The 15,440-nt window shown below is 35.1% G+C and overlaps 1 protein-coding gene across 1 annotated transcript in view; it reads left to right on the top strand.

Annotated features, from left to right (window-relative positions):
• Positions 1-12,626, top strand: part of LOC148955403 (NFX1-type zinc finger-containing protein 1-like) — a 29,522-nt gene extending 16,896 nt beyond the window's left edge. The window contains exons 6-7 of the mRNA XM_089102136.1: positions 7,153-7,486; positions 12,107-12,626. Coding sequence (XP_088958262.1) covers positions 7,153-7,486; positions 12,107-12,441 — 669 coding nt within the window. The 3' untranslated portion in view covers positions 12,442-12,626. The remainder of the gene's footprint in view (positions 1-7,152; positions 7,487-12,106) is intronic.
• The last annotated feature ends 2,814 nt before the right edge of the window (positions 12,627-15,440 follow it).

Below are 15,440 nucleotides of genomic sequence, written 5' to 3'. Positions count from 1 at the left end.
CCCACGCCCATCATTCCCCTAAAAACATACGATCAAAAATTTGAGATAGCCATTTTGTTCAGCGTAATTGATTTCCTAAGAGAAAATATGTTTTTGAGGGGGACACTCCCCCACAACCCTCAGGGCAAGGGTTTTAAGTTATGCTCTGGGGGCATATAAGGTTTTCATAGAAGGCGTTGTCGTAGAAACTTCAAAACAGGCTCATCCGATTGGAAATTCAAAGGACTAGTACCCTTTTTAATAGTCGAAAGTGATTGGAGGGCAACTAGCCCCCCACGCCCCTCATTCCCCCAAACACATCCAATCAAAATTTTGAGATAGCCATTTTGTTCAGCGTAGTTGATTTCCAGATAAGGCCTTGTCGTAGAAACTTCAAAAAATGCTCATTCGATTGGACATTCAAAGAGCTCGTGCCCTTTTTAATCGTCTAAAGTGATTGGAGGGCAACTACCCCCCCCCCCCCCCACGCCCATCATTCCCCCAACCGCACCCAATCAAAATTTTGAGATAGCCATTTTGTTCAGCGTAGTTGATTTCCAGATAGAAAATATTTTTTTCAGGAGGACACTCCCCCACAGCCCTCAGGGCAAGGGTTTTAAGTTATGCCCTGGGGGCATATAAGGTTTTTATATGACGCGTTATCGTAGAAACTTCAAAAAGGCTCATTCGATTGGAAATTGAAATGGCTAGTGCCCTTTTTAATAGTCGAAAGTGATTGGATACCAACTAACACCCCTTCCACGCCCACCATTTCCCCAAACACACCCAATAAAGATTTTGAGATAGCCATTATGTTCCATGCAGTTCAAAGTTCAGGAAATTATGGCTTTGAGCAGGACACTCCCCCCACAGTCTTCAGGACAAGGGTTATAAGTTATGCCCTTGGGTTATATAAGGTTTTCATTGAGATCTATGTCGTAGAAACTTGAAAAAGGGCTCATTCGATTTGAAATTCAAAGGGCTAGTGCCTTTTTTAATAGTCGAAAGTGATTTGAAGGCAACTAACCCCCCTCTCGCCCATCTTTTCTCCAAACACATCCAATCAATATTTTAGACAGCCATCATGTTCAGCGTAGTCGATTTCCAGATAGAAAATATGTTTTTGAGGAAGACATTTCCCCACAATCCTCGGGGCAAGGGTTTTAAGCTAGGCCCTGGGGGCATATAAGGTTTTTATAGAAGGCGTTGTCGTAGAAACTTAAAAACAGGCTCTTTCGCTTGCAAATTCAAAGGGCTAGTGCCCTTTTTAATAGTCGAAACTGATTTGAAGGCAACTAACCCCCCTCTCACGCCCATCTTTTCTCAAAACAAATCCAATCAATATATAAAAAATGTGTTTTTTTTCTCCACACCCGGGCACTTCGTATCGAAGCAGTTGTCGTAGAAACTTCGAAAATGGCTCATTCGATTGGAAATTAGAGTGGCTAGTGCCCTTTTTAATAGTCGAAAGTGATTGGAGGGCCACTAGCTCCCCCCCCCCCGCCCATCATTCCCCCAAACACATCCCACCAAAATTTAGAGATAGCCATTTTGTTCAGCGTAGTTTATTTCCAGATAGAAAATGGGTTTTTGAGGAGGACACTCCCCCACAACCCTCAGGGCAAGGGTTTTAAGTTATGCCCTGGGGGCATATACGGTTTTTATAGAAGACGTTGTCGTAGAAACTTCAAAAAAGGCTCATTCGATTGGAAATTCAAAGGGCCAGTGCCCTTTTTAATAGTCGAAAGTGATTGGAGGGCAACTAGCCCCCCCCCCACGCCCATCATTTCTCCAAACACATCCAATCAAAATATTGAGATAGCCATTTCGTCGAGTGTAGTTGATTTCCAGATAGAAAATACGTTTTTGAGGAGGACACTCCCCCAGAGCCCTCAGGGCAAGGGTTTTAAGTTATGACCTGAGGGCATATAAGCTTTTTATAAAATTCGTTGTCGTAGAAACTTCAAAACATGGTCATTCGTGTGGAAATTAACAGGGCTAGTAGCCTTTTCAAATTTATAAAGTTATTGATGGGCAACTAGCCCCCCCCCCCCACGCCCATAATTCCCCCAAACACATCCAATAAAAAATTTTAGATTGCCATTTTGTTCGGCGTAGTTGATTTCCAGATATAAAATATATTTTTGAGGAGGACACTCCCCCAAAACCCTCAGGGCAAGGGTTTTAAGTTATGCCTTGGGGGCATATAAGGTTTTTATAGAAGGTGTTGTCGTAGAAACTTAAAAAGGGGCTCATTCGATTGGAAATTCAAAGGGCTAGTGCCCTTTTTAATAGTCGAAAGTTATAGGAGGGCAACAAGCCCCCCCCCCCCCCGTCCATCATTCCCCCAAACACATCCAATCAAAATTTTTAGATAGCCATTATATTCAACGTAGTTGAAAGTTTTGGAAATTAGGTCTTTAAGGATGACAACCCCTCCCCCCACAGCCCTCAGGGCAAGAGTTGTAAGTTATGCCCTGGGGGCATATAAAGTTTTTATTGAAAGGATTGTCGTAGAAACTTCAAAAGGGCTCATTCAATTGGAAATTAAAAGGGCTAGTGCCTTTTTTAATAGTTGAAAGTAATTGGATAGTGACTAACACCCCTCTCATGCCCACCATTTTCCCAAACACATCGAATTAAATTTTGAGATATCCATTTTGTTCAACGTAGTTGAAAGTTCTGGTAATTTTGTCTTTTAGGATTATACCCCCCTCAGAGCCCTCAGTCCAAGGGTTGTAATTTATGCCCTGGGGGCATATAAAATTTTTATGGAAAGCGTTGTCGTAGAAACTTCAAAAGGGTTCATTGAATTGGAATGTGAAAGGGCTATTGCCTTTTTTAATTGTTGAAAGTGATTGGATAGAGTCTAACGCCCCTCTCATGCCCACCATTTTCCCAAACACATCCAATCAAAATTGTGAGATATCCATTTTGTTCAACGTAGTTGAAAGTTCTGGAAATTAGGTCTTTCGGGATGAAAACCATCAAAGCCCTCAATTCAAGGGTTGTAAGTTATGCCCTGGGGGCATTTAAGGTTTATATAGAAAGTTGTTGTATATGATTTATAGAATAGATTTTAGTCTTCCTCAAATCTAATTTTTATTTACAAGATATTCTACCTATTCATGAGGTAGAAAGTTTACGAGTCACTGGCTGGAAGCTGTTCTTCTTCATTTTTCATCAAGAAAAGTAGAAATCTGGTAAAAACAAAATGGCTGGGGCATTTCAGAATCCTTGCAGAATAGTTGAAATGTCTAAGAGCTATGTTTTTCTAACAGAATTAATAATCAAAATTAGTATTATTTTTATTCCTCGAAAATTACTGTATACAAAACTTCGAATAAATTCCTTCAGGCAAACTTCAGAAGTATATTAGAACTGCGGGATGTGGCTATAGTTATCGTGAATGAAAATCAACTTTGTTCTCTTTTTCAGCCTTCCTGTTTTTGGCAATGTTTCTTCAAACTAAAAAAAAAACTCGAAGAAAATCATTTTTTCACACGACCTCTTTTCCACACCATCCAGGAGGTAGAGGTCAAGGCACGTTTTTTTTATAGAGGTATCTCCATTAGCCACTAATCCTCTGATAAATTTTCATTAAAAACAATAATTGAAAATTTCAAAAATTGTTTTTAATGAAAATTAAAATAAAACAAGTTCTTACTAAGCCAAATTAAATGAATGTATATTAAAAAAAAAAAATATTTACTATGGTCCGCTAAGCCTCCTTTAGAGCCCGTGGTTTACATTTATAAAATTAACATATATTGTGTATTATATTTTAAAAAAAAACTCTTTTCCATACCATCCAAGAGGTAGAGATCTGCATGCGGATCCGTTATATACACCAAAATATTTTGAGCCTTATAGCAGTAAGATTTTTGAATGTGTATTAAAAGTCCTGTTCACTAAAAAAGCATTGGGTATCATCAATGGGCGCCCATATGGGGGGCAGAGGGGGGCTCCAGCCCCCTCCCCTGGCTGAACGATGTTACCTTATATTTTGTATTTTGTTTTGATATTTCTATGATACAGCATTGGAAGTTACGTTTGTACCTAGTAAGCCCCCCCCCCTCCTGAATTTCTGCGTATAGGCGTGCATGGTATCATACACTAAGCAAACAGCAAAACCTTCGTTAGCAGTAATAAAAATTATCATTGTTAGCAGCAATTCTTATTAATATTTGTATACTAAACGTCGTAGTTGATTTACTTTGAAAGGTATACAGGTAATTTTGTCATATCTATAATACTGACTACTTGATTTTCATTGATGATTGATGGGATTGCATGGTTGTGTTCTTACAAAATACAAAATAATTCTTAAAAATCAGGAAAGGCTTTTAAAACATATAAAATACTTCTTTAAAAACACAAATGTTTTTACAAAAGTATTATAATGTATTATAATGTATTAATGCATTAGTATTATAATATATTAGATGGATATGGGTATAATGTAGTAGTTTTTTGTTGTTTTTGTTGTTTAGACCAGGGCACTTTGTATCGAAAGAGTTGTTGTGGGAACTCCGAAAAGGGCTCATTCGATTGAAAATAGAAAGGGCTGGTACCCTTTTTATAAAATAACCGAGTCAAACTCAAAACGAGCAGAAATTAACATAAGTTGGGCTCAAAACCCTTATGCCTTCCCAAGGCCAGAAAATAATTTGCACTTACTGAAAAAAATACAAATGAATGCGCATTGTCAGTTTAATATACTCGGTTATTTATTGTAATTTCTGTTCGTTTTGGGTTTCATTTACTTATCGATGCTGATTTGTGGTAGTTTCACGCTTGGTAGATTATTTCATTTTATTTTTGCTCGTTTTTTGTTTAATGGAGTTCTTTACTTTTTTTTGAAAAACTTATTTTGGGGAAAAGGTTTTTTTAATTAATTTCTGTTCGTTTTATATTTGTAATATAATGTATTAATGCATTAGTATTATAATATATTAGATCGATATGGGTATAATGTATTAGTTTTTTGTTGTTTTTGTTGTTTAGACCAGGGCACTTTGTATCGAAGGAGTTGTCGTGGGAACTTCGAAAAGGGCTCATTCGATTGAAAATAGAAAGGGCTGATGCCCTTTTTATAAAATAACCGAGTCAAACTCAAAACGAGCAGAAATTAACATAAGTTGGGCTCAAAACCCTTATGCCTTCCCAAGGCCAGAAAATAATTTGCACTTACTGAAAAAAATACAAATGAATGCGCATTGTCAGTTTAATATACTCGGTTATTTATTGTAATTTCTGTTCGTTTTGGGTTTCATTTACTTATCGATGCTGATTTGTGGTAGTTTCACGCTTGGTAGATTATTTCATTTTATTTTTGCTCATTTTTGTTTAATGGAGTTCTTTAATTTTTTTTGAAAAACTTATTTTGGGGAAAAGGTTTTTTTAATTAATTTCTGTTCGTTTTATATTTGTAATATAATGTATTAATGCATTAGTATTATAATATATTAGATCGATATGGGTATAATGTATTAGTTTTTTGTTGTTTTTGTTGTTTAGACCAGGGCACTTTGTATCGAAGGAGTTGTCGTGGGAACTTCGAAAAGGGCTCATTCGATTGAAAATAGAAAGAGCTGATGCCCTTTTTATAAAATAACCGAGTCAAACTCAAAACGAGCAGAAATTAACATAAGTTGGGCTCAAAACCCTTATGCCTTCCCAAGGCCAGAAAATAATTTGCACTTACTGAAAAAAATACAAATGAATGCGCATTGTCAGTTTAATATACTCGGTTATTTATTGTAATTTCTGTTCGTTTTGGGTTTCATTTACTTATCGATGCTGATTTGTGGTAGTCTCACGCTTGGTAGATTATTTCATTTTATTTTTGCTCGTTTTTTGTTTAATGGAGTTCTTTAATTTTTTTTGAAAAACTTATTTTGGGGAAAAGGTTTTTTTAATTAATTTCTGTTCGTTTTATATTTGTATTATAATGTATTAATGCATTAGTATTATAATATATTAGATCGATATGGGTATAATGTATTAGTTTTTTGTTGTTTTTGTTGTTTAGACCAGGGCACTTTGTATCGAAGGAGTTGTCGTGGGAACTTCGAAAAGGGCTCATTCGATTGAAAATAGAAAGGGCTGATGCCCTTTTTATAAAATAACCGAGTCAAACTCAAAACGAGCAGAAATTAACATAAGTTGGGCTCAAAACCCCTATGCCTTCCCAAGGCCAGAAAATAATTTGCACTTACTGAAAAAAATACAAATGAATGCGCAGTGTCAGTTTAATATACTCGGTTATTTATTGTAATTTCTGTTCGTTTTGGGTTTCATTTACTTATCGATGCTGATTTGTGGTAGTTTCACAGATTATTTCATTTTATTTTTGCTCATTTTTGTTTAATGGAGTTCTTTACTTTTCTTTGAAAAACTTATTTCGTGGAAAAAGTTTTTTTAATTAATAATAAGTACAAGATGACGCCTGTCATTGGCAGTTTAGGGTATCCGGCAGCAACAGTTAAATGAAAAGATATGGTACAATTTTTGAAATATGATTTTGACTGCCTACTTTCCATTTGTTTTAATTTGAATCTTCAAACTGCATGCCTAGAAGAGGGTTTCTAATTGAAGAAGCCTCCTCCCCCTCCCCCCAATAGCTTAGAAGCAATAGTGTTATTATAATCATTACATTTAAAACAAATAAAATGTTTCCCCATAGAGTTTGTCCCCCTTCAGAGTCTGGTGATGCTTCCGTTGATCCGTCTCCACAAATTGTCGCAATGTTTCGTTGTTTCTTTTAAGTTTTTTTCTTAGATGCCGTTTGTGTGTGTTGAAATATGCTTTAATATTGTACGAATGGCCTTTCACTTGGTCAAATTTTCTGTAAGATGAGGTAAGTTTTGTGTGGGTTAAATTGTGTGTGTACCACTTTTTCAACAATTTTTATTTGTTTGATTTTGATGTGAAAAAGCTCTTTACTAGTCTATGATTAGCACATCAGGCGTATGAGCTAGATAAGAAGTCATATTGCTGCTTAAAAAAAGAACTAATTTTTTAAAGAACTAAGACGTCAGAATAGTGAAGCTACATGCATTCTCCTACTGATAAGGTCTTCTTCTTTCATTTTACGATTGCATGAATATTTAGCACATTTTGCTAAATTTAAAATTACGAGCTTGTGCTTAAGCCCCTTGTTTTCTATAGATTCAAGTTGATATAGTGGAAAAGTTGATGAAGATTTACGATTCTGCAACCCTAAATCCTGCTTCTGGAGCTAGTAGCACCGACGAAAGAACGCCTGAAATGAAAGAGGCCTTGGCCAAACTGCTTATGAAATATATATCTCGTCTTGCTGGAAACTGCTTAAGTCGTAGGAAATTAGAACAACAAGATGTCGACGATTTTGGTCATGAAATCGAAAGATTAGAACTAGTAAAGTGTTATTACTTTATTCTGAGTGCACCAACTTGCAATTCCTTAGCTACGACGCAGCATAGATTTTCACTCGCTCTTCAAGACATTGAAAAGTTTTTTCATGGTATGTCAAAATTAGAAAATTTTGTTTTTGTTGAAGCGATTTCATGCTTGAAGTTGACTCTCTCTCTCTCTCTCTCTCTCTCTCTCTCTCTCTCTCTCTCTCTGTCTCTCTCTCTCTCTCTCTCTCTCTCTCTCTCTCTCTCTCTCTCTCTCTCTCTCTCTCTCTCTCTCTCTCTCTCTCTCTCTCTCTCTCTCTCTCTCTCTCTCTCTCTCTCTCTCTCTCTCTCTCTCTATCTACCCATCTATTTATTTCATATATTATTTCGTATACTTTGATCTGGTGTAAATATAAATGCTTTGAATCGGTGTAAGGAAACGGCTTTACATATAATCATAAATGGCAGCCAAGGGGGCTGTGTAAAATACCTACAAGAAAATGGAGCAAATCCATATTCAAAAAATTCTTATGGCCACACGCTGTTACACCGACCCGCTTCCCTCAAAATCACTTTAACGGATTAATTATAGTTGAAAGACTTTTGGAATATAAAGCAAATACAAATTTTACAAATCATTCTGGCCTCACACCAGCGCACTTCACGGTTTCTAGTGGTGTATATAGGCTGCAGGGATACATTTCAGTGGAAAAATATGAACATGCCAAATCTTGTTGAAACCAAAGCCATAGAGGGAATTTCAATCTCTCTGACGATAAATAAAAGTTCAAATAGGGATAAAATCCTTTTAATAGACAGTGATGATAGAAATTCACAAAAATACCAGATATTTCGGTCACATATACAGTGACCGTCATCAGTAGTTTTACTACTGATGACGGTCACTGTATATGTGACCGAAATATCTGGTATTTTTGTGAATTTCTATCATCACTGTCTATTAAAAGGATTTTATCCCTATTTGAACTTTTATTTATCGTCATGGAAAGGCAGTGTGGTCTCCGAAGTTATCTTTTCAATCTCTCTGATTTAATAAAAACTGTTGGGCCTCTTTCTGCTTCAGCAACCACCCCCCCCCCTTCTCCAATCTCCATTTTCCATCTTTTCATGTTTTCTTGTTTTTAATAGAAAGGGAAACATGCTTTACCTTGTTGAAATCAGACTCATTCTAGGATATTCACTTTGTTCGATTAAAGGGTCCAAAATAAGACCCTTGGCAATTACCCCTTCCGACCCTCTCCCTGGATTTTCTCCGCCAAAGTTCCAGCTAACGGTATTTGTGCTAGTTGTTCAGCATAGATATTCAGAATAAAAGCACACCATCACATATTTCTGGGGTCCAGAATCGTTGACATCTAGAATGAAAACAGGTCAAGCACCTGGCCTGTACTTCTCATGTGTCAAACAGGGAGATCATGCTGCCTTTTTACAATTTGTTTCTGGCAAGGATTTCAATATACATGATTGAAGATCAGAAATAGGCCCAAGCTATTGGCCCATTCAACATCACCCCACCCAAACTTACCATATACAGACATGTTGTGCCAATACCACTCCTAATCAATCATGAAATATTAATGGACTGGTCAGTAAGGTATTTAATTTTAGCGGTTAAAAGTCATTAATGCTCTAAATTAAACCATACAAAGTACAATATAAATATCAAAAGGGGTAATTTTGATTTCCAGCAAAATTGGTATCTTAAGGTTTCTGAAATTGTTGATTACAATTGTGGAGCTAATATTGCAATGAAACACATCACATTAAGTTGATGCTTCTCAAATTTTGTTTTATTTCTTCTAAATGTGATATCTAAGGATTTTTGAGCTGATTAAAAATTTAAGTTAAATAATGCAATACAAGAAATTAGTTTTTGGAACGTGTTAAGTACATATCTCACCAATAGAATTTGATTTTCCTTTCTGAGGTTGTTAGTTTCAAACCTGCGACTAATATTCTAATAGAGAACTCTAAAACCCCAACCCGGCTGCTGCTCCCTCCTTTTCTACTACTAATGTATACAAAAATTTATACCTGTTAAAAACCAAGCTGCAATCAATTTAATAAAACGTAAAATCGCAAAGAAAGGAAGAAAACGAGGAAAATTAACAGCCAGTGAAAAAATAGAAAAATTATGCCTTCTGAGACCACACTGGCTAATCATAATAAAACATAAAATCGCGAAGAAAGGAAGAAAACTATTACAATAAATAAATTTAATCAATTTTATCTTATTTAGTATTTTTTAATAAAAAGTAATTAGCCAATTTAAAACTAAAACGGCCATAAATTGGTTTATATGGGATTTCCGAACTAGAAAGAGTTCAAATTTCCATAAATAAAGGTTAAAAGAACCTAGTTTACCTTGAAACAAGGGAAATATCACCGCCTCTGGAAATACTTAAAGCTTAGCGTAATTTTCGCTTTACTGAAGACTGGTTTCTTCCGTTCAATTTAAGCTATTAATTTTTGTTTAAGTAAAGCGTAAATAAGACTAGTCTTTCGGGGGATCGAGCTCTTGCATCATGACAATAGTGATAGCACGTGTCAACGCCTGACGACAGGGCGAATTATGTATCCAGTTTCTAATTCATTAATCTGTGCAATTGAACAATGTTCAGCTTTCTGGCTTGAAATCATTGACTGATCACCCTGGGTTAAGATTGGAGGTGTATATTTTTTCCAATTAGAGAAAATGGAATCTTAGTTTCAAACTTAAGTTTCATCAAGTTTTGCTATTGTAGGAGGAATCTGGCAGAAGATACAATGACATGATGTTAGCAGGCAATAGTTGGGAGCAAAATTAGTGTTGGTACAATAATTTCATGCTATTTCAATATTTCGCATCTGTAACACAAATACTGATTTTTTTTAAAGACACTATTTAGCTGACCGTTTTCTTCCTTTCAAGTTAAGGGAAATTGTGTCTGGCCAATCTCCCCCCCCCCCTAAAAATCCCAGTTTTTCTTACAAAAGTAGAATTTTACCTATATAATCTCTGTTAGATGAAATATTCTACCTGTATTCCAAAATATAGACTAAGTATATGGTTCTGTCAATCTTAAATTTTCTTGATTCTGACTGGGAGTTTGACTTCATGTTTCTGATTAAATTAAATTTTATAAAAGTATGCCCCTTAAAGGTACGACGGGAAAACCTTCTGATGCACGTCCAGTGGACGTTTTTTTTTATCGCAAGGGATGAACTTGTATCACCTACCATAGATATTGGTGCCAGACCCAGTCCACAGGAAGTAATTACTCGTAATTTTTAGTCCCAGCCTGTTATCTTTGTGTACTTCCATCATAAGGCAACCCTTCTAAAGTTATGACTAATTTTATATTTCAAATTATTTTCTTTAACCATTATTTTGCCCTGCTATGATAACTCCACCCCCGAAACACGAAAAAAACTAAAAGACATAAAATATAAAATAAATACTATAGGATGTTCTACAACATATATTCTGTCTCTATTTTGGAGTTAAGGTAGAGTATTCCAAAATCCCTTCTTTTCTTTATTCTTTTTATTTGTCATACTTACACTTTAGCTGCTCAATTTTGTATGTTGGGGGAAATTTTCGGGGCAATAGGACTAACACCAAAAAAATCAGTTGACCAAACAAAGGTTTTAAAATTAAATACTCTGACTTGTAAGTCGCTTGTCAGACTGTAATTATACACTAGCCCTTTGGGGATCTGGGATACAGCAACATAGTAATTATTTGTGCTAACTTCTTCTCGATTAAATTCTGGCTCGATCTTCACAGTAATTTACGTACGTTTGAACCTTCATATTTTTTCTAAGCCAATCTCAACTCGTTTCAAGTTTTAGATACACTCTTTACTTTTATTGGAAAAAATATTAATAGATATATTTTCCAAAAAAAAAAACGAAAATCAGTGAACAAATATAGTGACCTGATCCCCACAAAGGCTTCATGGCCTCTAAGGCAGAAATTTCTTTTTCCTTTATTTGTTTAATCGCTCATTAAGGGACAATTTCAAATATAATTGCATATAGTAAACTATTTTCATCTACTCATTTCGTTCCCTTTGCTTGTTTCTATTTTTGCTATTTATTTAGTATATATAGCTGATACAGCATCGTTAGTGGAATGTGACAACGCATAATAGTTTCTGTAGGCTCACATTTTCACTCTGCAAATTTCCATGGGCATTTGCGTGGTTTCAGCATAAAACATTTGGCAATAGGTGGCTGTTTAATATGAATTAATTTATAGAAAAAATGGTCTTTCCGACGGAAGTAAAGAGCGAAGTTGAAGCTTAAAACGAATAAAATTTTTAATTCGCAGTTTATGCAAGATATATCTAAAAACGTAACTCAAATAAGCTGACTCGTGATATTTCCTAATATATGAATAATTCTAAAAACTAGCGCTTTACCGGAAACACAAATCCGACCCCATAAAAAAAAACAGGATGTTCTCTTAGGAACATTAAATTCTACAAGTTACCCCGCAGAAATTACAAGACTAATTTATAACGCTTTATACCAACCAGGAGTTTGATAACTATTAGTATATAATTATAATTTTCTAAAAATCTCAAGTAAGCCCGATTTTCAGTGAGTGCTAGTTTTAAGAATTCTACAGGTGTTTGAAAGTATCGTTATTTTGACAGTGGCTTGCATAAACGGAACTTGATCTGTTGGACTGATCTTCGAATTGACATCAGTAAAGCGTACCATATTTTTTTTTCTAGGTGCTAAAAAGTTATCTACTGAAGATATACATAGAATCAAAGAGTTGCTTGAATATTTACTCGAAACTTCAAATACCAGAGGTATCGGCATTCCTGAAAACGAAAGAAAAATGATAGTGGAAGCTATGGGTCTTCGACAGGGACAATGGTATAAATGCCCCAATGGTCATGTTTACTGTATTACTGAATGCGGTGGTGCCATGCAAGAGTCTCGATGTAATGAATGTGGGGCCACAATTGGCGGAGGGGATCACCGACTAAGAAATGACAATGATTTAGCTCGAGAGATGGACGGGGCAAGCACTTCTGCTTGGCCAGATAATAGGTTCAATTGATTCGGATCCAATATTTTACTCTTGATATTCAGTTCATCTCTTTATCCTCTAACTTTGTTCTTACTCCTTTTGCTTCTTGTAACGCCTAATTAATGTAGCAGTAGTACTTTAGTATTTGGATATGTTTCAAATGTGTATGTTTATGTCAAATCTGTGACTGTGCGTCAAATATATTCCCCGACAGATTTTATTTATATATATTGATGCAAAAATAGGGTTCAGGCCATCAAGGTGTATCTTCTTCTTTTTTAAATGCAAAGAATGGTTCGTAGCCTACAGATGGTTTTAAGCTATTGAATGACTCTTTTATTGATTATTGATCAATTATAGGTTTCAAACCAAACTGTTCTATTAAAATATTAGTCTTGTCTTAGTTTGATTGTAAGCTCTAAATACTGCATAAGAATATAATTTATATATATATATATATATATATATATATATATATATATATATATATATATATATATATATATATATATATATATTTATATAAACTCAATCTTTAATACTTAAGAGGGCACTGTTTCTTCTCAGGGAAGTTTAAATTGAATACCTGTTTACAAAAAGGTATCAATGGTGGGTCAGACTGCTTTCCTCGCTGGAATTCTATCTTCTTTGGTTGTCTCTTCACACCCCTCATTTGCTTAGTACGCTCCTTTAAGCATTAAGAATTCGTGGCATTTATTATTATTTTTGTTTTGTTTTTTAAATCGCTTTATTGTTAAATGCTGCAAACTGTAAAAACTTACCCCATTCGCACATAGGCACATGGGAAGTCGAATCGTCTCGGAATATTTTTAAAAATATTCCGGTAAGTACCGGTATTTAGAAATCTCGTATCTCTATATTTTAACTGTGAGAACCTATGATTTTTTTTTGGAGGGGGGGGGGCAAAATGTGTTGAGCAACTGATCCACACTAGTTGCTGCTGTTAAACTAGACGCTTTACCCATTCCAAAGGGAAGGGAAGGTCACCCGAACCCGTTTTCTTTTATCCCTGAATCTAAGATTTTTGAGGAAGTCATTTGTGTCAAAGGGAACATAGTTTAATTTGGCACTGAACCATCAGCATGGGGCTCCCTTGTGAGTTAGTTGTCTAGCTATTGAGTTATGTAGATTTGTGGTTCATATGAAACTTTGTGTGCTTTCAAGGAAAGTGGTATTACTAGGAGTGAAAGTAGTTTGTGATACTATGTAATATTTGTGATAAACCTAAAAGGTTGCTAGTTCTCCAAGTAAAAAAAAACGATTTTGGGAAGTCAAAAGTCTTTTAAGCACTCGTTTCATTGCTCTAGCCAACATCAGTCGAAGTCCAGTATTAAAATCAAATTTCATTCTGACTTCGTTTCACTTATGTTAGTCTTGTCATGCTATACAAAAACCAAAATTAGACTCTAATACTCTTTTTATTTTATTTTTTTTTAATTCCATGGTTTAGTTTGGTTCGTTTGATGTATTATAACTCATGACAGGATGTTTATCAAACGGGATGAATAGCTTTTAATCATATCCTCCAAACAAGATTATCCAAAGTCACTATAAAACCTATAAAGTTTGCCAGAATCCCCAAGATTATACCAGAGAAGTTCTAAAACTTTTTTTTTAATAAGTAGAAAACATAAAACAAAACAAAATTGAAGGAAATTGAAAAACAGGAAATTTAATGGCTTAAAAAGAGCTAAGTGTACCGTTTTTTAACTGTACTTTTTTTTATCATATCTAGTCGTATCCACTTCAAATCTTGTACCTATTAACAACTCGTCTTAACAGAATGACTTTTCATAATTTTCTCTGGTAAAGTACTATAAAGAGGGGCCAGTAATCAAAGGGAACAAGTTTAACCAGAAACTGTCTTAACTTTTGAAATATCGGCCTTTCGAAGTTTGGTGACGAAAACTGAATTGGGTACCTTCGGTTATAATCCTGAAAGGCCAGTAAATAATCATAAGACTAATTTTCTATAATAAATATGATTATTTGTGGTAAAAGCTAAGAATATTATACGAAAAAGCCTGAAGGACTGACTCACAGTTACTATGGAAGAAAATCAGATAGTTTTATATCCCTTCAGTAACTGCTGAAATTCCTTGGTCAATACAGTATGAATTGATAGATGCTCTTAAAAATATTGAGTTTCAACTATGGTGAATAATGGAACTGTAAAGATGTCAAAATAGAGTTGATCCCTTTTCATACGGAGCTCTCTATGGTTACCTTATATCTTTTTTGGCTTTCTACCTACTACCTACTTTCTTCTAGCTATTCTGCTGCTTTAGAGAAGTAGCTTTTGGCCATTACATTCCACTATCTTTTTTTCCTTTTTTTTTCTTTTTTTTTACTATAGTAATTGAAATACCTGATGCAATACATCTCCTTGTAATATATATCCTTTGCAAGATGTATTGCAAAGGAGAATTGATACTTCTGTTACTAGTGCTGTCCCCTAACAAATTTGTCTTTTGTCTGTGATTTGTAGTCGAAAAATTGTCTATTAATAAAAATATTTTATCTGAAATAAACGTATTGCATTTTCATAGATTTTTCTCCTTTTTTTTGGGGGGGGGGGATAGGGTTCACCAGGTGCACCAAACTTTTGGCACCCTGAAATTCAATAAACATGAATATATAGGGCCCCTCTCTAGTGGAAAACAACTTGCACTTTGTTTTACCTCTCAGCTAAACAGTTCCCCGACTTTACTAACTGGGACTGTTCGCTATGCGATTGCAATGTCAATAGTCCTAGCTAAAGCTGATCAATCGATATAGTCTCGTAAAACGCCTAAGCCTTATATCCTTACACAGTGTTTTTCCTTTCCCCATCTCTACCCTTTAAGCTGGTCTTTGACGGCTAAAAAATTACAATAACAAGATCTTTAACTTTTGCTTTCATCATCAATCATCAATCATTTTATTAATACTAAATTCTAATATAAACGTAAAGAAAAATTATTTGGCCCAAGAAGCTTGGCTTGTTGTTGGCCTTACAACATAATAAA

Source organism: Artemia sp. Qi Xiang Cuo, chromosome 2 (assembly GCF_049724085.1).
Source record: "Artemia sp. Qi Xiang Cuo chromosome 2, ASM4972408v1, whole genome shotgun sequence".
Taxonomy (NCBI): Eukaryota; Metazoa; Arthropoda; class Branchiopoda; order Anostraca; family Artemiidae; genus Artemia; species Artemia sp. Qi Xiang Cuo.
The sequence above is the reverse complement of the archived record's forward strand: the minus strand, read 5'-3'. Positions and strand labels throughout refer to the sequence as shown.